This window comes from Neopelma chrysocephalum, unplaced genomic scaffold, assembly GCF_003984885.1.
Source record: "Neopelma chrysocephalum unplaced genomic scaffold, ASM398488v2 Primary Assembly neopelma1_66, whole genome shotgun sequence".
In the NCBI taxonomy this organism is placed as follows: domain Eukaryota; kingdom Metazoa; phylum Chordata; class Aves; order Passeriformes; family Pipridae; genus Neopelma; species Neopelma chrysocephalum.
Genome location: NW_020897725.1, coordinates 6,512,388 through 6,532,741, shown reverse-complemented (window position 1 = coordinate 6,532,741; position 20,354 = coordinate 6,512,388). Strand labels below are relative to the sequence as shown.

At 44.1% G+C, this 20,354-nt stretch overlaps 1 protein-coding gene across 19 annotated transcripts in view; it reads left to right on the top strand.

Moving 5' to 3' along the window:
- Positions 1-3,115: 3,115 nt before the first annotated feature.
- MTSS1 (MTSS1, I-BAR domain containing) overlaps positions 3,116-20,354 on the top strand; it is a 125,681-nt gene continuing 108,442 nt past the window's right edge. For 17 of the 19 annotated variants that reach the window (XM_027684543.1, XM_027684533.1, XM_027684538.1 and 14 more), the window contains exons 1-2: positions 3,116-3,781; positions 20,086-20,147. In XM_027684543.1, the coding sequence (XP_027540344.1) occupies positions 3,710-3,781; positions 20,086-20,147 (134 nt within the window). In that variant the 5' untranslated portion in view covers positions 3,116-3,709. The remainder of the gene's footprint in view (positions 3,782-20,085; positions 20,148-20,354) is intronic. The other 2 variants (XM_027684526.1, XM_027684525.1) reach the window with 2 other exon arrangements.

Below are 20,354 nucleotides of genomic sequence, written 5' to 3'. Positions count from 1 at the left end.
AGTGCATGTGTAATCTAGTCTTCCACGGGGCTACTCACATTCATAAGTGGGCTTAAATCTTTATAAGATCAGGACCTAAATAAGCACCACAGTTAAACCTTTTACAGCACATTGACAGAGGATATATTTGTTCTGATTGCAATGACATTTCACACTTGTCCTTGGTGCATAAATACTAGGAATGCTTTTAAAAATTGGGATTTTCATTTTACAGAAGGAGAAAGCAAGGCACAGAAATATGAATGGATATGTTCTGGTCATGAGGCAAGTCCGCTGGCAGACTTGGGAACACACTGTGGACTTCTGACCTTCATGGATTTGTGTCCTGCTTCACTCCATCTGTACTTTGTGCCTTGGTGCTCAGCATGGGGGGAGCAGCAGGAACAATCCAGGTCAGACAAAGTGACCAAGTCATTGCTCAACCTGCCCACTTATCTCTGGAGAAATTCTTTCTTAAGCATAAACCTACTTGGGGTTTCAGTGGAATAGGCTTTTTGTCAGCAGAGCACCCAATGTGTTGAAGGATGTCAGAACACGGGCTACTATTGTGAAGTTGACAAATTTTAAGGTTGACATCTGTTGGGGGCTACTGAGTAAGATGCACCCATTGTCAAGAAGTGGTGCTGGCATTTGCCCATGAATCAGGATATTTTACAGAATGTCATCACTTGGTAATGAAATGCTCCCTGGTAACGATGGCTCATGAACACAAAAATAGCCTTTGCCCATAATAAAGTTTTGCAAATAATGCTTGCAGGAAGTGATTTGCTAGGAATCAATCAAGCAGATCCCAGAAAAAATGTGACAGATGGTAACCCGACATTACCACAACATCACCAAACTACTTCTTACTCACACTTTAAACAACCATTTGGACTCAGGTCTTCAAAGAAAAATGTTAACTCTCACTCTACAGCTGGTTGAAGCCGAATTGTCACCCCGCAAAAAATTCTATCCTTAGAAGTCACTTAAAGGCAGAATAAAATTAAAAGTCTGAAATGTCCTTCAAAGTAAAAGAAAAAAAATTCTGTTATCAATATCCTATTTTGATGCCTTCAGGCTATGTGCCCTTGCTTTATTTTTAGCTGTGTTGGGCTATGAACAAACAAAAATTTTAAAACATAAAAATAACAGAACCTTTATTCAAAGTTATAAATGCAATGAAAATTTAACAAAATAGATTTGAAATAGAAAATACAGGAAAGAACAAATACTTTGTTCTGTTTGTGCTTTGATTTTTTGAATGTAAAAGTGTGTTGAAATCATTGCATCTCCATTTTTCACAGCCTAACACCTTCCGACAGACAAATATTCCACCTGAACAGTTTTGATAAGGTCTCTCTAGGTTGTGACCGGGTGCAGTTGAGTTACAGTGGTTTAGTAAGTTACTCATCATAATCAGTGACATGGACAGTTTCTCCTTTCAAATTCGCAAGGTAAAACCCATTATTTTACATTGTATGCCTAATTTACTTGTTATAATTTATTGAGGCTTGAAATTACTACTTCATTTTTTTGGCTGTACACCTGCACGCTCTTTCATCACTATATGAAGACTTGTTGCTTGCTACAGAGAAGGCAGCTCTGATTTATTAACTAAAGCATTAATGCAGTCCTTAAACAACAGCTTTTCTTTATAGGAGGTTTTTCACCCTTTTCTCTCATGTGCATTGTGCACTCCGTAACCTTTTACACTGAAACTTCTCATTCCCAGAAAGGAGGTTAGCCAAGCCGCTGTTTGCCCTAAAACAAGGATCATCCCAGAAACAGAGTGGCTGAAGAAAGCAAAATAGGCCACCAACTTTCCCTGTTGAATTGCTGGCTATGACTCTGTCCCAGGGGAACGCTGTCACGCTGGTTATGTGACAGCACCAGAAGCTCTGTATGGGATGGGCAGGTGTCGCTATTACAGGCCTCTGGGGACATTTGCTGGACCTGTCTATGGGAGCGAGAGTCACGCAGAGCTCCAAAATGAATCGCCTGGTCAGACCAGGCAGGGTGTTTCCTCCCCAAAGCAGAGGGAAACTGCTGCCCCAGCCTGTGCTGCCATGGCTCTGCTGGAGATGGCACCTGTCCAGCCTTTTCCCTCAGTGATAAATTAACATGCAATATTAATTTACGCAATTCTTCACATGCACGTACCCAGGTACTATCTGAAATGAAGCAAAATACGCTGGCATGCACACTGACTCTTCTCAGGCAGAGTTTATAGGATAAATTTTAATTTTAATAACTCAAATTTCCAAACTGCCCTCTCAGTCATGGCTGTTCACATACCGCTGTGTGTATGTATAGAAAGACAGACCCCTCACACCCTTTAATGCCTAAGGCTGATTCTTCCGTACCTACACGTTCCTGGTTCTACAAGTGGTTCTTACTAAACCACAGAGCAACACAGCCTGTTTTCCTGGGTGTGCAGCTTCCCTGGGGTGAGCGGCAGCAGGACCTTTGGAGCTCTGCTTCCCAAAACAGCGGGGCACTGCTCCATTTATGCCAACGGGGGGGCTCGGGGACCCTCGGTGCTGCTCCTGTCCCGCTGTTACACATGTGTAGGGTGAGCCACTGACTGCCTACATGCAGAAACAGAGGATTTCGACCAAAGGTTTTGCAAAATTTGGCACAGTTAATGTGCAAACTGAATTACTTTAAACCTCCACATTTCATACAACCCACTCTCACACCCGTGGGTATCGTCTGGCATGTGTGGGACAGGATGAGGGAACAGCCGCACAGCCGCTGCCGGCTGCACACCCCAGGGTGTTGCTTTGCTGAGGGCTCTCAGCTGGGTATCGGGGGTGTCGAGGCAGATGCTTTTCACCAGCAACAGACGAATTTCGGCCATTTCGGCGAATGTCACCAGAAGAAAACCGCTTCTTCGCCGAGTGCTAAACACGCAGTCGGCGCCTGCCCTGAAGAAGAGACCCAGCACCAGTACCAGGACCCGGACGCGGCGGCAGCGGGACTCGAACCCAGGTCCCAGTGCACCGGCCGCGCGGGGCCAATGGGCGGCCGCGGCGGTGACGCGGCGGGGCGGGCGGGGCGCTCGGTACGGGGTCGGGCGGGGGCGGGCGCTGCCGCCGCGGGAGCGGCACGGGCGGGCGGAGCGGGTTGTTCCCGGAGAGAGCAGGCAGCGAGTCGGTTGCTTTAGTGCAGTGTGCTCCGCTGGGGTTTGCAGAGACTCCCCCCTTCCCCAGGCTGTGCTACGAGGACCGGCCTGATCTCGTCCCCTTTTTATACAGAGACCGATTTTTTTTTTCCACTTAATTTTTTGGGGTGCGCTCTCGCCCAGCGCCGCGGGCGCCCGCTGCCCTGAGCGCTGCCGTGCCGGGAGGCGCGGGGGGCCGGGGCCGCGATGCGCAGCGATGGGCCCTGTGGCTGCCCCCGCATGGGCGCGTAGTGCCCGCTCGGCGCTCAGTGCCCGGGTGCCGCGGAGCGGGGCGGGGAGGCGCGTGTAGGAGAGAGGCTGGATTTTATTCTTTTCCCGTTGTAGACGTGCAGGCAGACAGGGGTACAGGTGTGTTGGGGTGTTTTGTTTTTTTTCCCCTCATTGCCTATATCGGCTTGTTTACTCCCCCATTTTTGGTTTTTTTTTGTTGTTTTGTTTTGGGTGAGGTGGGAGCCAGGGGTGTCTGATTTTCCTCCAGCTTAGCAGTGCAGTTGCAGCGGTAGCGGTGAAATCCTGCTCCTCCAGTGAGCTCGAGCCAGGAAAATGGAGGCTGTGATAGAGAAGGAATGTAGTGCGCTCGGAGGGCTCTTCCAGACCATCATAAGCGACATGAAGGTAAGAGGCTGAGGGGTCTGGGGGCGGCACAGGGGATGGGAGGTCTCTTCTCACCTGGCCTGGCGAAACTTCGCCCCGGGCGGTGCAGCCGCATCGGGTTCTGGTGGCGGCGCGACCTACCCCCGCGGCGCTGGGGGACCCTCCCCGGGGCTGGGACTAGCCTGGCAAAGGGGCCCCTGTAAATGCCTCACACCCCAACAGGGTTTGGGGCTTGCGAGTTGCTTGCAGGACACCACCTCTCCCTCTCTCTTCCTTCCCTCCTCTCGCTCTCTCTCCTGCTCAAACATGCAGGCTGTTACCTTGCACCAGGGTCAGCGTTTTCCAAGCCTGCCTCTTTTTTTTTAACATCTTTTTCTTTACCTTCTCCTCCTTTTTTCTCCCCTGATTTGGGCTGTCAGAGCGGTAGCAGAATGGACGCAGCGAGGCGGGAGCGTGGTGCGGAGGAGCCGGGCAGGGAGCATGTCAGCCTGGGGTGGGGCTGGGAAGGGCAGTGGGGATTTCGGTGCCAGCCTGATGGGAACGATGGAGAAAAATCTCAGCCTGGAGATGCTCAAAAGTTGATGTGTGCCTGGATTAAAATTGCGGCTCAGTCGGTTATGCGATATTATTTTCACGCTGTGTATGCTCAGGGAGGTGGCATTTGCTTCTTTCTGTGCGTGAATCCAAAGGTCTCGAGTCGCCGGGTCTCCTCTCCACCAGCCACCAGAAATCTGAGTGTGCCGATCCTGACTGCCAAAGGGTCCCTTTGAGAGGGGCGCTCCCAATATATCCTTGGCAGCCAAGGGCACTTCTGCAGGGTTTTCTTTGGGTGAGCGGGTGCCTCCCACCCTTCTCTCGTGGAAATAAACAGCGTAAAAGCCTTTCTGTGTTCTGTCAGTCATGCCTTCCCCAAACCTCGGGGCCCGCGGCGCCCTACCCCCGGCAGACGGCCCTACTGCAGAATACTGCAGTGTTCCTCTGGACAAGGGCAGCCTGTCTTCATCCCAGGGCTGCCTGGGAAGGATGCAGTTGTCGGGAGATGTTGAGGGACGCGTCAGATAATGGGGGGCCGCCGTAATTTCAAGGCAGCAACCGAGCACGCGGTGCTGCTCCCAGCCAGGGGCTCGGTATTTCTCTGGGTGTTCTCATCCATGCAGGGCTGGTGATCAGGGAGGGCTGCGGGAGAAAGAGCTGCCAGGTGAGGTTGGAGGAGGACAGGATCTGCTCCAGGAGGGAGCCTGGCAGAGGTGAATGGCTTCTGATGTGTATTTTTGTGGGGGGTGGAGAAGCTGTTTGCACTAGAAGTTATTTTTTGGCAAGGTTCATATGCACTGTCCTCTCAACACATCTAATGAGGAGACATTTAATTAAAAGCGTGACTTGTCAAAAGCAGGCAGATTGCAGAGAGGAGGGAGAGTGTGTGTGTATCTGTCAAGACAGTGTTGCAGTCCTGGAGGTGGTGGTCCTCGGGCTCTCAACCCCCTTGGATTTAATAATGACTGCAATTTAAAATAAACCTCCCAAAAAGCAGGAAACGATCACAAATCCTGGAATCCTTTTAGTGGGCTGTGCAGGGAGCACGCAGGAGATGTTCTGTTCCAGATGCAGTGTGGTTTGGGTTTCATCACAGAGGGACACTGAGTATGTTTATTCTCTCCTTCTTTCCATGAGTGATGCATTTGGGTTTTCTTGCTCTTAAGCCAATGGGCCTTTGTTATGTGGTTTTATTTTTTCTTCTATACATTGCTACTTGCATGGAAATGCTGCTCATCAGAAACATGTTGACATGAGCTTATGGAGATGGGCACAGGTGTGAATATTTTTTTCTTAATGCTCCATAGTAGTGGAACCTGTTTTGTGAACTGGCAATTACTGATGGGGGAGGTTTGGAAGGAATCGCAGGAGATCTTTAGCAGCATGGTTGTTGTTATGGTTTGGAAAATCTGCTTGTTATTTAGCAGGAGTAGAACAAAGAATTTTTACCTGTACTTTGGTTTGATGCAGCTGATGCTGAACTGCTGATGAGATGCATTAGGATTCTTTGTGAATTGAGCACAAAGGAACACGACAATTTTTAAGAAAAAATAGCTATTTTTTGATAGCTAACCAGAACCTTTCAACTAATCATACCTTTAGTAGTAAAGTGAAAATTAGCATTTTAAATGCTGTTTCACGTAGTCAGGTCTGTGTGGGTAGGCTTCTGGCAGGATCTTGGAGATGTTGCGTAGGGGTCTGCCCACACTTACCCAAGTGCACTATCTGTGCTGATTTCTCATCACAGGCTGTGATCAAGGCCCCACATGCCCTGCAGTGCTGAGGGATTTGCTGCAGCATCCGCCTTTTTTTTTAACTAAATAGTTTGCAGGTTCTTTTATCATACGTATTGCTCTGCCTCAAACTTTGTTGTAAAGATGGTAGGGTTAATCAACAGCGTAAATTACTCTGAAGTCTTGCCAGTGGATGCAGATGGGTGCTGCAGCTGAGGTGATAAAGATACAGTACATGTGGACTGATTTTTCTCTTTGTTCACAGTAATACAGAACTAGCTCAGGTGTACCTGTTGTTAATTTTGAACTCTGCCTGATCTTGACAGAGTTACAGAAACGGGAATTATAATTCTGAACAATGTGATTTTTTTTTTCCATTTGTTTCTGTATACTGTGTTAACTTTGAAACTTAATATGGGCAGTATATGTTGGTGTGACTAACATATCACATTTTTGATAGCAAGATTATCTCTTGCTGGCTGAGATTTCTTGAACTGTCTTTAATGTTTTCTCCAGAACCCCCAAATTTCTCTCCGCCCTCTACCAAAAGTATTTTTGGAGCTAATACTCAACAAAACACACTCCAAAATAACTCAGTGTAAAGCTAAGTGAATTAGAGAAATTATATTTTTGAGTAAATATAGATATGGTTAATAAACATCCCATTAATACAGCACATTATTGTACATCACAGAATCACAGAATATTCTGAAGGGCCCACAGAGATTATCAGGTCCAACCCTTAGCCATGCACAGGACACCACCCCAAGAATTACACCATGTGCTTGAGAGCATTGTCCAAATGCTTCTTTGACTCTGTCAGGCTTGGTACTGTGACCACTTCCTTGGGGAGCCTGTTTCAGTGCCTGACCACCCTCTGGGTGAAGAACCCCTTCTAATATCCAACCTAAACCTCCCCTGACACAACTCCATGCCATTCCCTCGAGTCCTGTCACTGGTCACCAGAAAGAAGAGATGGGTGTCTTCCCCTCTGCTTCTCCTTGTGAGGAAGTTGTAGACTGCAGTGAGGTCTCCTGTTCTTCAGGCTGAACAGAACATCTGGAACTTCAATCCCCTGACAAGGGAAGTCCATTTTTTCCATGCAAAACAAGTTTGTTGAGTAGTATGGTGGTGTACATGATGACAGGGTTGTTTGTGGAAAGTCCACAATGGGAGTTGTACTTGGCTGTTGTGCTCTAGAATTGGATTTTGATGCTTTGAGATTTTAGGATCAAATTAAAGAATCATAACGGTGGGAAAATGTCTGCCCATCCTTAAGTTTTGATCCATTGTCACAGCCCTGGTGTTTCCTACAATACATCACTGAGTACATGGCACTTATGGTTTGTTATAGTCTTATGCAAGATGTTTTTCGATGCAATCAGTTTATAAAAGCAAAAATAAAATGTGCCTGTTCCCTAAGAGGACTAGTTCTGTGTGCTGCATGCAAACACTGTGCGGTTTCTCTTTGAATGCAGCATATTTTCTGTAGCTCCTCGTGGGAAGGAAGTATTTGATCTGAATGGTTTGTAATTTCATTTTTGCAATTGAGAAATGAGATGCTGCAATGTACTGTTATTTTCAATATTTCTTTTAATGCAAAGCAAATGAGTGCAGATAATTTTTGGGAGGGCCTGTTGTGGACGGATTTTAAAAGACCTTGTCTTCTCATGCAGAGATTTTTTTGTCATGCTGTTTTTCCTTTTGAGTTCATTTTACATTCCTTTTAATCACATTGTTTTCCACTATCCTGAAGAAAAAAGACAACATCTCTGAAAACATTGAAATTGGCAGTGTTTGTAGTTTGCTTGATGGTGTTTCTTTGGCTTGTAGCATGTTCTTTATTTGTCTTGCCTCTTCTGGCAGCATGTGTTTTGACCGAGCAGGGGCTTGCTGTATGTGTACAGCACCTGACATTCATGGGGTGTGCACGGGAGGAACATGAGTTTAATGAACACTGTGACTTTGTTTATACCAAGTGGGAGGATTTACTAAATTTTTATGGGTCAGATTTGGATTACCAGTTAGTCTCATTCATCTCCCCACATGTGAGAGACGTGCAGGTATTGTTGTCATGTTAGTGAACAAAAACAAGGTTCCCAAAGGAGGTGTAAGATTGGAAAATTTTAGAATTTCTTGTATTTTATGTGACTTATTTATAGTTGTTTAGCCTAAAACTCAATAAAGTCAACCTTTTGCTTCTGGCAGTGACCTCTAATACTGTAGCGGAGGTGAACCCTTGACTCCATTGCTGCTGCTGGGGCTCTTGAATGAGGCAGAGGTGCCCCTTTGCTTTCAGCCATGCAAAACTCTTGGTTAAAGCAGACTAGAGAGACATGAACATATGGGCATGAGAAACATTTATGTTTTTGCAATCCCTTATCTCCTGTTAGGAAGTGACTGGTGAGAAGCAGCATTTAATCTTCTTTTTTGTAGAAGCTGGGACCAGGGGGTGGCCACATCAGGGATTAAGAGTTTTGTTTGTTAAGTAGCCCTGATTGCTTTCAAGGGATGGCCTTGTGCTATTCACACAAATAATATAAACTGAGTGGGAAAAAATATGTGATGGAAAAAATAGAAATGCTGAGACAGTTACTACAGCAAGTACAGCTGCAAGTCCTCAGCAGTTGTGTAAATCTAAGGGACAGCACACATGTACCAAAGAACCTGGGCAAATTTATTTTACCGTGACATGTCGTAGTATGACAGCTCTTCCACAGCTGTGCTTTATTTGAAGCTTGAGATCTCTGTGGAGATTAGGAATGTTCAGTTGAATCATTTTAAGGCCTAGTTTCAATCCAGCTGCTAAGGATGGTAATTATTGTAAGGAAAAACAACTGTGTGTTGTATTGGGACTGGTGCTGTTTAACATCTTTGTCGGTGGCATGGACAGTGGGATCGAGTGCACCCTCAGCAGGTTTGATGACAACACCCAGCTGTGTGGTACAGTCAACATGCTGGAGGGGAGAAATGCCATACAGAGGGACCTGTACAGTCCTGAGAGGTGAGACTGTGTGAATTGGGGAGACCTTACTGCACCGTCAGCACCTAAAGGGGTCTACAAGAGAGCTGGAGAGGAACTTCTGACAAGGACATGTAGTGACAGGACAAGGGGGAATAGCGTCAAACTGAAAGATGACAGGATTAGATTAGCTATAAGTAAGAAATTTTTTACTGTGAGTATGGTGAGACACTGAACAGGTTGTCCGGAGAACTTGTGGATGGCCATCCCTGGAAGTGTTCCAAGACCGGGCTGGATGGAGCCCTGAGCAACTTGGTGTACTGGAAGGTGTCAGTGCCCATGGCAGGGGGGTTGGAACCAGATGATCTGTAATGTCCCTTCCAACCCAAACTATTCTGTGATTCTGTGTGCAACAGACAGATACAGGTTTGGAGTGGAAAGGGCATCTGTGTCCTCCCTTTCCCACGTGTGCTGTGTTGCACTGGCATGTCCCTTATATGACGGTCTTTAGGGCAACTATTTCAAACCTACCAAATAGACCCATCTTCCCCTTCCCCCAAAAGTGTAAAATGAGATCATTTCTTTTTCTTTCCTTCAAGGTTTTACCACCAAGGCATTTGGACCATAGTTGGCAGTGCTGATTTCTTACCCTCACTGCCTCCCAACAACCTGCTTGCTCAGACAGTAGATTTGCATACACTGAAATTCCTTGCCTTTTCTAAGCAGCTGCAGTGTCTTTCTGTAAACATCTCAGAGGGGGAGGGATTGACATGCAGTGAAGGCTGAAAGATGGTGCAGGAAGGAGAGCCATTGTGTGCCTGCCTAAACACTGGGGTTCAAGCAACAGGGCATAGCTGGGAACGTACTTACTCACAAGTAGTTTATTTTTTAGGGACACGTGCTTTCTTGATCCATATACTCTTGTGTGAGTGTTAACAATTTGTACAACTGCTGAACATTTGCTGAGTAAGTGTGTACGAGGCTGGCTTATTCTGTGACATACCCAGGGCAAAGATTTTTAATGTCTTTTAAGAGTACTCCTTCTGGACCTGGTAGGACGCCAAGTGCCGCACAATAGGGTTTGCGAGGTTGTAAGTGGGGAAGGACTTGTGCAGTGCTGCATGAAACACAATTGACTGAACAAATGTTGGAGGACTAGAAGTCTGTGTAATTACATGCTTGGTACTGGTTAATACTTAACAGAGGGTCAGATTTGGTAGAGTTTGCTGCTTCCCTCCTCAGTTCTGAGTGCATGAGCTGTACCAAAATCTTTGTTATAAAATACCTAAAAAAGTTAAGTTTTTTGACTTTTTTGTTTGTTTGGTTTTTTTTTGTAAATGTACAGAAGTTGCAACAGTCGATGCTGTTTACAGATATACAGGAATACTCCATCTTCTGCTTCGCAGCCTATGTGTTTTCAGCTTCTGAAAAACATTTTTGAGGTTCATGGTCTACCCAGAGACAGTGTGGTCTTGAAGATAAGCAGAAAGCAGTACATGGCAAAGAGCAGAATAGGAACTGTATCTAAAAAGACTTTTTGGTCTACTTCAGAGCGTGCAAAAAAGATGAGTACAGAGAGGTTTGAGTTAGTACCATAAAGAGGCATTAGAGTAGCCTCTTTAGGCTGCATATAGAAATGCATTTCCCTCTTCAAGTGTATGTTTTCAATTTGAAAATTATGTCTATCTTGATACTGTAAGGGGCCGAATTTGCTGGGATCTGTGCTGACCTTTAAGGACATTGATTGACTTCTTCCTGCTGGGCTGTGAGATACCTTGGATGCTGAGATATTTGGAAGGATTGGAGACAAAATGTCTGGTAGCTTTGTGGTTAAGACCATATTAGCTTTCATCTTCAAAGTGCTCTCTGTGTGACTTAGCTCCAAAGAACGGCTCCCATTTAACAGAAAAGCAAACTATGGCTGCAGGTTTAGTGACTTCTACTCCCTTCCCCTAGGACAAGAAGGAATTGGGTGCATCCAGAGGATGGAGTTTATGAGGGGATGTTTTTTAAGCTCCCAATAGTTTCTTTCCTCACATACACACCACTTTGTTTTTACTGATTAAGGCATGTTGTTGGTCACCCCCTGCAATGACCCAGTATTTGCTGGCGGAAGAGATGACATCTACAAATGTCTCAACACAAGTGTCTTGAACTCCAATCTTGTAGCTGAAACTACAAGCCATCTCAGATTTTGGTGGAGAAGTCTGACTGGAGTATCTTAACCATAAGCTAGTTGATCATGAAGAATTTGAGATTTTCTTTTTTTTGCCACAAAAGTCAAATATGTGCTTTATAGTGTCTCTGAAGCCCTTTGTGGAGTGGTGTGGGATTTTTTGTTGATAAAGCTGTATTTGTGATGAGATACCTCCTAATGAAATCATCCATGAGCAAACCTCATGGATGCTCCTTGCCCATGAGCAAAACAAGTGTCTAATTTGGAGCTTGGAAGGGATTATTTGTCTTCTCCTGAGTTAAATGGAGAGAGTAGCCTGCACCAGGCGTAGTTGCACTTTACTGTCTGTCAAGAGGCAAAGTTCATTAAGCATTAAAAACTTGGGTACCTGGCTGCTGCCTTTTTCCCAGTGAGATACTTTTGTGGTCATCTCAAATGCTTGTCCTTTGGGTCCTGGAGATTGTTATGGAGACTGTGCCAAGTGAATGCTCAGAAATTACGGTTTCTGCGTGCTTGGGAAGAAGTGATGAGACCCCAGTGGTGTTGATGACATGACCAACGCAGGGCCATTGGCTTGAGGCTGTCCTGTGTAGGTATTAACTTGAATGACTGCCTCCCAATATTTTAATTATCCTTATTTTGATCCAGCTGAAATATTGTGGGGTTAGAAAATAGCTGCTGAGAATGTACAGTGGCCACTTAATGACTGAGTGGATGAAAGGCAGTATTGATGAGTCTCTGAGGAGAAATCTGCTATTCAGGCTTGCAAACTTGTTCAGACCTGCAGGGAAGAATGTGGAACTAAATACTTCCTCTGGAAGACTGCTTAATGTCCAACTTTTTTAATGTGGCATGGGATAAAACGTCTCTAGAAGCTGTGGCTAGTTGTTTCCCACTGCCCCCCTCTGCCTTGTGAATAACTTCCTATGTTTAGAGAGGGAGAGACTGTATGTTTATGCATGATGTATTTTCTCACAGTATGAGTATAACTTTTGTTTGTTAATTACCCAATCTTGGATTTAAACCATGAAGTGGCTGCTTTGGAGCTGAGTTTCTTCATATTACAAGCCATGAAATTGAACTGTGGACGGTACAGATTTGACGTGGTCCCTATTGACAGAGAAGGGGGCTCATGGGTGGTAAGCCAGCATGAGTTTTCACAGGTCCTTGCTGCATTACAGATTGAAGTCACAACCGTGGGGCAGCTGGTATCCTTCACTGGGGATGTTTAAATATGGGCTAGCACAGTGCAGGTGTTATTATAATACAAATTAAAGACTCCAGAGCTCTGACAACAGAATGGTACCAGACTTCAGTTCCCTCCTCCTTTAAATGATTAGTGAGGTCTAATAACTACCTGTGTTCTTGCGAAGCAGTGCTGCATTTCAGTACACAGGGAACTGGGCATTCTTTAGAGTTCTCGAGATGGTTTGGGAATGTAGAAAGAACTGGTATTTATGTTGTTGTTTAGGTTTTTTTCCACAGTGGGGTGAATACCCTTTTGTGGACTTTCCTAACTGGATTTTAGTCTTGATTTTCTCAAGATATCATGCTATTATCTGGGGTTTTTTTCATGTCCTAATGTACTGTTTAGACTAAAATCTAAGCTGTTTTGAAAATACTAAACAAGTGGTTCTGTGATACATAGAAGAAATAGCCAGTTGACAGATTTTTTTTTAATAGCCTATGAGATGTCTTCAGTAGTGTTTTTGTTGCATAATTTTCAATTTTGTGATAATATATCACCTTGGAAAGCAAAGTTTGGCATGCCTATCTATACTGTGCATGCTGAGGGAAATGCATTTCTAATCCTGCAGAACAAGTGGCAGAAATAATGGAAGTAGATGTATGAATACGAGACTTCAATTTTAATTACCCCTGCTGTCTTTCCCAAAGGGTAGTTACCAGTTAAACGGCACTCTGATCTTTGACATGCTTTTACTTTCACCTGCATGCACTGTAATCTCTCAAACCCTGAGTTTGTACCTGTCTGCTCCTCCATTCAGTAATGTGTGCCTTCAGCTCTCGCTGTGAAATCCTGTGAAGTTCATGTCTTGTCTTTTGCTGATACTGAGTTTTCATTCCTAGCCCAGCAAGGGTTTAGCACGAGTTGAGAGTCCCTTTTGCTGATGGAACAAAGCTCAAACTTCCCCTGTGCATCTGCAGTACCTTCAGCATAGAAAGACAGATGGGACTTAGCAGTCGGTCCATTTCCTTGCCCCTTGGGAGTATTCCTGTAAGATCTCTATATGAATGTGTTACTCTACCTGAAAGTCTTCCAGTGAAAGGAAGCTCCAGACCTTTCAGAGTTGCCTGTTATCTGGTCTTATAGTTGAATGGACTGTCCAATCTGAAACTTCTCTGCTGCAAGTAAAACTGATTATTTCTTGTCCTGCAGCACTGGAAAACAGATGATGGACAACCATCAGGCTAGGGGATCCTCTTGAAATCAGTATTGGAACTTTGCTGATTGAGTTCTGGTTTTGAATGTAGGAAATAGGGAGTTGATAGAGAGGGTAGATTTAGATTACAGAGGAAAAATTTTTTTACTATGAGGGTGGTGAGACAGTGAAACAGGTCGCCCAGAGAAGTTGTGGATTCTCCATCACCAGAAGTGTTCATGTTCGGTGTGGATGGGTCTTACTTGATGTAGTGAAAGACGTCCCTGTCTATGACAGGGAAATTGGTCTAGATGTTCTGTTTAGATGAGTTAGAAATGTCTTTTCTAACTCAAGCCATTCTGTGATTCTCTGTATTTGAAATGAGGTGAGTGAAACCAAAGAAGTAATGGAATAGGTTTTGTGTGCACCTCTGTGTCTTCATAACAAGAGTGAAGTCTCTCCTGCCAGCAAAATTTCTGTTTCAGTCTATTGAAAGATTTGAGACCACTCTGGTGAGTGATTGGGAAATGGATGCAGCTTAGAAGCATTCATGAGATAGGCTCTTGATGTTTTTCAATCTAGAAAGAGGCAAAGCCAACAGGCAGAATATTTTGGATGGAGAAGAGCAATCATGAACTTCAGGCAAGATGATGTTTGTTAATTCTGTGCTCACCTGTGTGTTGCAAGAGCTTTTGTGACTTGTTAAAGGTCTAGGCAGTCCATTGGTCGTGGACTTGGCTAAATGGGTGGATTGCACAGAGTGACATATTAGTGTTTGGTAGCACTTCGTAACTCTTGCAGTTATGGCTGGCCAAGTGTCCTTTCCCCCAGTTGACTACTGGTTCTTCTAGAAAAGAGGAAGAACTTCCAGTGGCAGATGTGACCTGAGAAGGGAAACTTCTGATTGTCAACCATTGTATCGTCCAGTGTGTTGAGACATCTGTGGCCAGAACCCTTTTTTTTTTTTCCTTAATCTGTTATTGTTTTCCTGTCCCACTCCCCTCCACTTTTTTCCTGTTTCTGCCTGTTGAAGGACTCCTGGAAAAGTGATAGTCTCTATGTGCAAACCGTATTTGCCTATCCAGGACATTCTTTGTGTGTAACATCTGTGACTTTGTGTGGTGTCTAGCACAATAGCGTCTCTTTGCTACTTGGAGGTAGTGTAGTGAATGCCACAGAAATGAGACATTCATAATAATCTGTGTGATTCTGTTATCTGGTAAAACTATAAAAAGAAATCTTTTGTTTTCAGCATAATTTTCTTTGGAGGGGTAGGAGGAAGCAGAAGCCAAGTTACAATTTTTGTTCCAAAATTAGATGTATGGCATTTGGATGTGTTACTAGGGTGTGAAGCTCTATAACAGCGTTGTGTGTTTAGGACTCAACTTTTTAGCTTGTCATAGCTGAACGACTACACTGAGGTGGAGAAGTCCCAACTGCGTAGCCTGTGTAGGAGTTTTTTCCCATTTTATTGAAGTCTGCATGTAGTCATTGTTAGTACTTTTCTGGAAGGCATAGAGCTCTTGCTTTGATAACCTGTGAGATGAAACCAAGGCACTGCTTGCCTGGTTCTTTTTTCTCCTGCCTCTCTGTCTGAAATGGCCAAAAGTAGATTCTGAATTTGCTTTACTATGGAGCAGCTCTCTGTCTCTTTCCCCCTGCCCCAAAAGTTTAGGTGGGTTGTTGCTGTGAACAGGATGCCAGACTGTTGCTGCTGCTTTTGTACTTGATGTACCTGCAAGAGCTGATAATAGCTCTGAAAACCCTTTCTGATAAATGAAAGCACTTAAAAGAACTCTGTCAAGGGTTTTTTGAAGATGTGATGCATCTCATCTGTGGGAATTGGGGTGCATGGAAATAAATTAATAAAGTAGTAAGTGTCTTTTCACTTAATGGAAAGACAAGAATCATAACTTCTTGGTGGAAGGAGTGACAGAATATTTTAAAGCTGTCAAAGGCTGCTGATACTCAAGTTGTAATCTTAAATAAATACAACAATCTGGATTCCTATTCTTGCCATTAGATGTAATCAATAACAGTTTCAGTAAATATAATCCTTTGCTGCAAATCTAACCCTTTCTTTTTTGAGAAATCCTTGAGTTTGTCATCTGGGTCTCTTCTCACTCCTACTGCAGGATTGCTGGCCTGAAAGAGGGGGAAAAACTATGTCCCATAAATGTCTTGTACAGTTGTTTTTGTGTAGGGTGGCTGTGCTGGTTCACAAAAAAAACCCAAACATTCCACCCAAGGTTTTAGTTCTTCTTGCAAAGCTGCATTTTGGTGATCATTGCCTGTTCTGTCCTGGTCTCATGGGCTGACCTTGGCCAGCTGCTCTTTATCTCTTCCTCCTCCACATGGCGGGGAGGGAAATAATTTGAAAAAGCTCATGGATTGAGACAAAGACAAGGAAATCCCTTACTAGTTACTGTCACGAGCAAACCAGACTCAACTGGGGAAGATTAAATTTATTGCCAATTCAAATAGATTTCAGTGGTGAGGAAGACTGACAAAAATTAACACATCTGCCCATGTTCATGGGTCTGGATGGGATTTCAGTGAATGGTGATGGTCCTCCCCCTTCCCCTGTGGCAGTCCAGGAGCTGTGGGTTTGGAGGACGCCGTCAGGCCGGGTGCTGTCAGGTCTGGGTGTTGGTGTCTGGCACTTGCGGGTGATTTGCCAGCTCAGCCTGGTGCCTTTCAGACACTTGCTGTCCCTGAGGGGAAGTTGTTTCATGTCCCTAATTGCGGACTGGCTACCTGAGCGACAGGCACGAGGCACCAGTTTGTTTCTCAGCCCTGAGGCGGAAAGGTGTTCCCTGCCTGCGTTCAGCTGAGATTAGCTGGAGGTGGGCCCTGGGATCAGGTGACTAATCACCTATAAACCCACTAATTAAGCAATGGTGTAGGATAATGGCATGTTAGGGCTTACTGGTGACATGCCTGGCTGGGCGGGCTGGTGGGCTGCCGAGCCCCACTAAGCAGCTCCAGGTGCCCTGATGCCATGGAGTGCCATACAGCAATGGGATACACCCAGTCCATGAAGGATACATCAAATTTCTTCATTCAGTGGTGAAGAAGTAATCGGGCACAGTTATTTTGGAGGAAATAGTCCTCAGACTAATCCATTAACAATTTTCAAGATTATTGAAACAAACCTTCACTGTAATCCATCTCTGGTTTAACCCACGAGGAGCTAAACGGGGATTTGTGACCCAAAACCTTGCTGCGGCTCTTCTCCAAGCGGGGCTGGAGCTGGGGGAGGCCTCCTACTTTCAAAGGTAATGCCAGGCCTTAGTAACCCTGACATTTAAAGGGGTCAAAATTTGATTTCTTTTATCAGCTGGCTGAAATCAGAAATTGTAGAGGAAGCAGAGAGAACTCAAGGAGAGGCAGCATTTAAAAAGACTGTGGCATTATTCTTCAAGAAAGTGGCTTTATGTTGCAAAAGGATTTATTGTATGAAGATGTTGAATTCCATCTGCTGTTTCTTTGTGTTTAAATTGAGAAAGTAACACACATTAAATGAAGGATGAAGTTTTATGGCTCTTTTAGTGTGTGTTTTCCACCACTCTTAACATTTCTCTTGGTGCCTCTTTGACAAAAACAACAACTAATTGCTGCAAACGCAGAAGTGAGACATGGAATGACAACTGGGTTGCTGTGTTCCAGGGTGGCACGTGAAGAGGTCTTGGAGAAGGAGTTGCTGCCCAGGGCACTGAAGCTGTGCAGATTTACAGCACTAGTTTGATTCCTGTCATCTCTTTGGTTTGTCCCCACAAGCATTACTAAATGGCTTCTTCCTTCCTAGGTGCTGGAGGTGTGATAAACCTCCAGTTATTTGGTCTTGTGAAGTGGTAGGTGGTGTGCATTTCTGCTGTAGGTAGGGGTAAAGGGGGTTTTGGTTTCAGCAGGGATGTGGTGGTGGAAGTGTTCTTTGGAAAAGCTCAAAGGGATGACAATTTATGTGCGTGACTTCAGTTGTGTGTTCCTGAGGGAGAGATGAGCTTGTGGATGTGGATCCAGCATGGAAAAGTAAAAGGAAGTTCTTCTGGAACCCACATAAAATAAATGCCTCTTAATTTACAGCAGTTTAATAGAGAGAATTTGGAATTGCTTGCCACAGACCAAGATGTGGCAAGCTGAGCAGATAATGCAGAAATTCATCATTAGTGTAAGACTGCTGAAAGGTTTTCTTTAAAAATTGAAAAACAAACAAAAAAAAAAACCCCAGCAAAATCCACCACCCAAAGTATTAATTCACTGACATTAAAAAATGCAAAAAGCTCCATTTTTCTACTGTTCAAAATGAGATCAGGTGCCCTTGGCCAGTATAGGAGAGCCCAGGTGAAGGCACTGCATTGATTTCAACCAAACAAATATAGTGAACTATTTGATCAAGTGAGCTGTTATACTTTATTTGAGCAGACTTGGCTTGAAGAGAACAGCATTTTTAAAGGCAAGGACTAAATAGTGGAAATGCTTGGTGACTTTTCCAATTTTGCTTGCTTTGTGTCCAGACTGAGCACACACAAAAAAAGGGTGTTTTATTGCTGAGCTGTGTTTTGGTAGGAGTGTGTCTTAAGCTTCCCAGGGAAGCAGCTAGAGGCCAGGCTGGTGTCAATCTCCTGCATGCCATCAGGAGTGTTTAGCTGGATAATACAGAGACGAGACGGAAACATAATCAGGCTGCTTTGGTATCCTCTGCTTGCCGGCTTGCGTTTTGCTGGAGAATCCAGTAAAGCCTCGGGCCCTGCTGTTATTTGTCAGGCCTTTCAGGGCTCCTGGCATACACATGCATAATGCACACATGGAGTGCAGGCGACATTGAGAGGCTGGGTTCAGAGCAGGGGATTGCAGTAAGACTAATAGGTTTAAGGAAATAGTGGGTTTTTACCTCTTTCAAATAATTGGTGGGTTTATTGCATTTTTAAAATGTCTGACAGTTTTTGCTTATCAAGGCACTTTAGGTCTTGCCACCCAGATAACTGCTATTTTCCCTTTCCCCATCTGCATCTCTCACTGGCTCCATCGTGTGTAGGTATAGCAAGGTTTTATGAACACCTGTTTGCTTTGTTTGGTTTTACCCCCCCCCCTTGCTTTTGTTTTGTTGTTTTGGGGTTTTTTTTCATTTTCTTTTAGCAAAAAACCCACAAGCCTGGCTGAAAAATATGTAGAGTACCAGTAGGCTTCCCAGCAAGTGTCTGGGAGCTGCCTTGCCGGGGTGTACTGAGGAGCTGGAATCTCCCAGCTTTTGGGGAAGGGTCTGTCTTTGCCCTGCACAGAAAATGGCCTCTCATGGCAGTGCGGGCAATGGATTTTTGTTTACTTACGAAAAACAGACCAGTTTATGAGGGTGGATTAAGTTTGTTACAAGCAACTGCACTTGCTTGCAACCTCTTCCAGTCGGAGCTGGGGTAAGGTTAGCCTTGAGGACCTGTCTTATCTGGGTTTTATTGTGTTGTTGCTCTGGTAACAGCAAGTCTTACACCTTTATTAAAGGAAGCAGGGATATTTTGTTTTACTTTCTAGACTCCAAACAAAGGGAAATTTTGAGGTTTCTTTTTACCACGGTTTCTGCTGTTAGTAGAAAATTTGTACTTGCTCTGCATGTTAACCCAAGTTAACCTTTTTCTGGTCTAAAAAAAATTTTAATTTTTTTTTAACTTCGGAAAATAAAGATCAGAACTTGCAAGAACATGTGGTGTCTGTATTCTAAAAAAAAAACAACTCTGGCTTTTAACACAGTTTTAAAAAATGGGGAAAGTCTTACAGGAAACTTGAGGTCAGGAAAAATTAAACCTTCTTAAACACTTTGCATACACTCAATGCCACGCTGCTTTATCAGCTTCAGTTCAGAAATTGTCTCCAAGGTCATTCAGGACTGTTTTGGAATCAGGTCTTGCAGTGACAAGGCAGCTGTTGGGCAAGTTTGTTGTCTTGTGCTGTCATGTGCCTATTCTGTGTCTGATTGCTGAGTTACTTTGGGGCAGTGTTTGAGGTCGTTTCTTGGTCAAGCCAAACCTTTATTGTACAGGCTTTGAAAAATTACTTTATTTTATTTTATTTTTTAAAAAGAGGATGGGAACCTGGTAAAAACACAGATAATCGGTTGGTAGAGAAGAACAACTGTGATCCTGCAATTGATTTTGGGAGCTTCTGTGTGCGTGTTGTTGCAATATCCTAGCACCCCCTTCTAATGGATTTGGTTTTGATGTATCCATCCAAAGTAAGGCATTTCTTTTTGCTGCTTCAGTTGAAACACCTCTTTTTGCCCAGTGTTTCTATTAGGAAAAATCTCTAAAGCCTCATCAGAGGACCTGAAGTTTCATCTGGATTCAGAACCAGTTGACATCTCATCTGCTTGGAACTGGTGTCAGGATGTGAGAGAGAACTTTCTGGGAAAACTTATTTTGGTGTTAATGGATTGGGATTTAGTACAGTCTTAGTTATTGCTTTACATCTAGTTTCATTTGATCTGTACTATCAAAACCAGAACACTCAAATTAGGTATTCATTGTTGTGTTTTGTTTTTCTTGCAGGGAAGTTACCCAGTGTGGGAAGATTTTATAAATAAAGCTGGGAAACTGCAGTCTCAGCTTCGGTAAGTTTTGTGTTACAGAGTCAAGATCCCCTACAGTTCCTTGGATGTGCAAACATTAAGATTAAATGCAGCTTTTGCCAGGATAATTTGCTAGTAAAATTGTGCATATTTCATAGTTAACAACCATGCATGTAATTTTTCATACATTACTACTGGTGTTTTAATGTATTTATGAAAATCCATAATCTACCAACAGCTGTACATAAT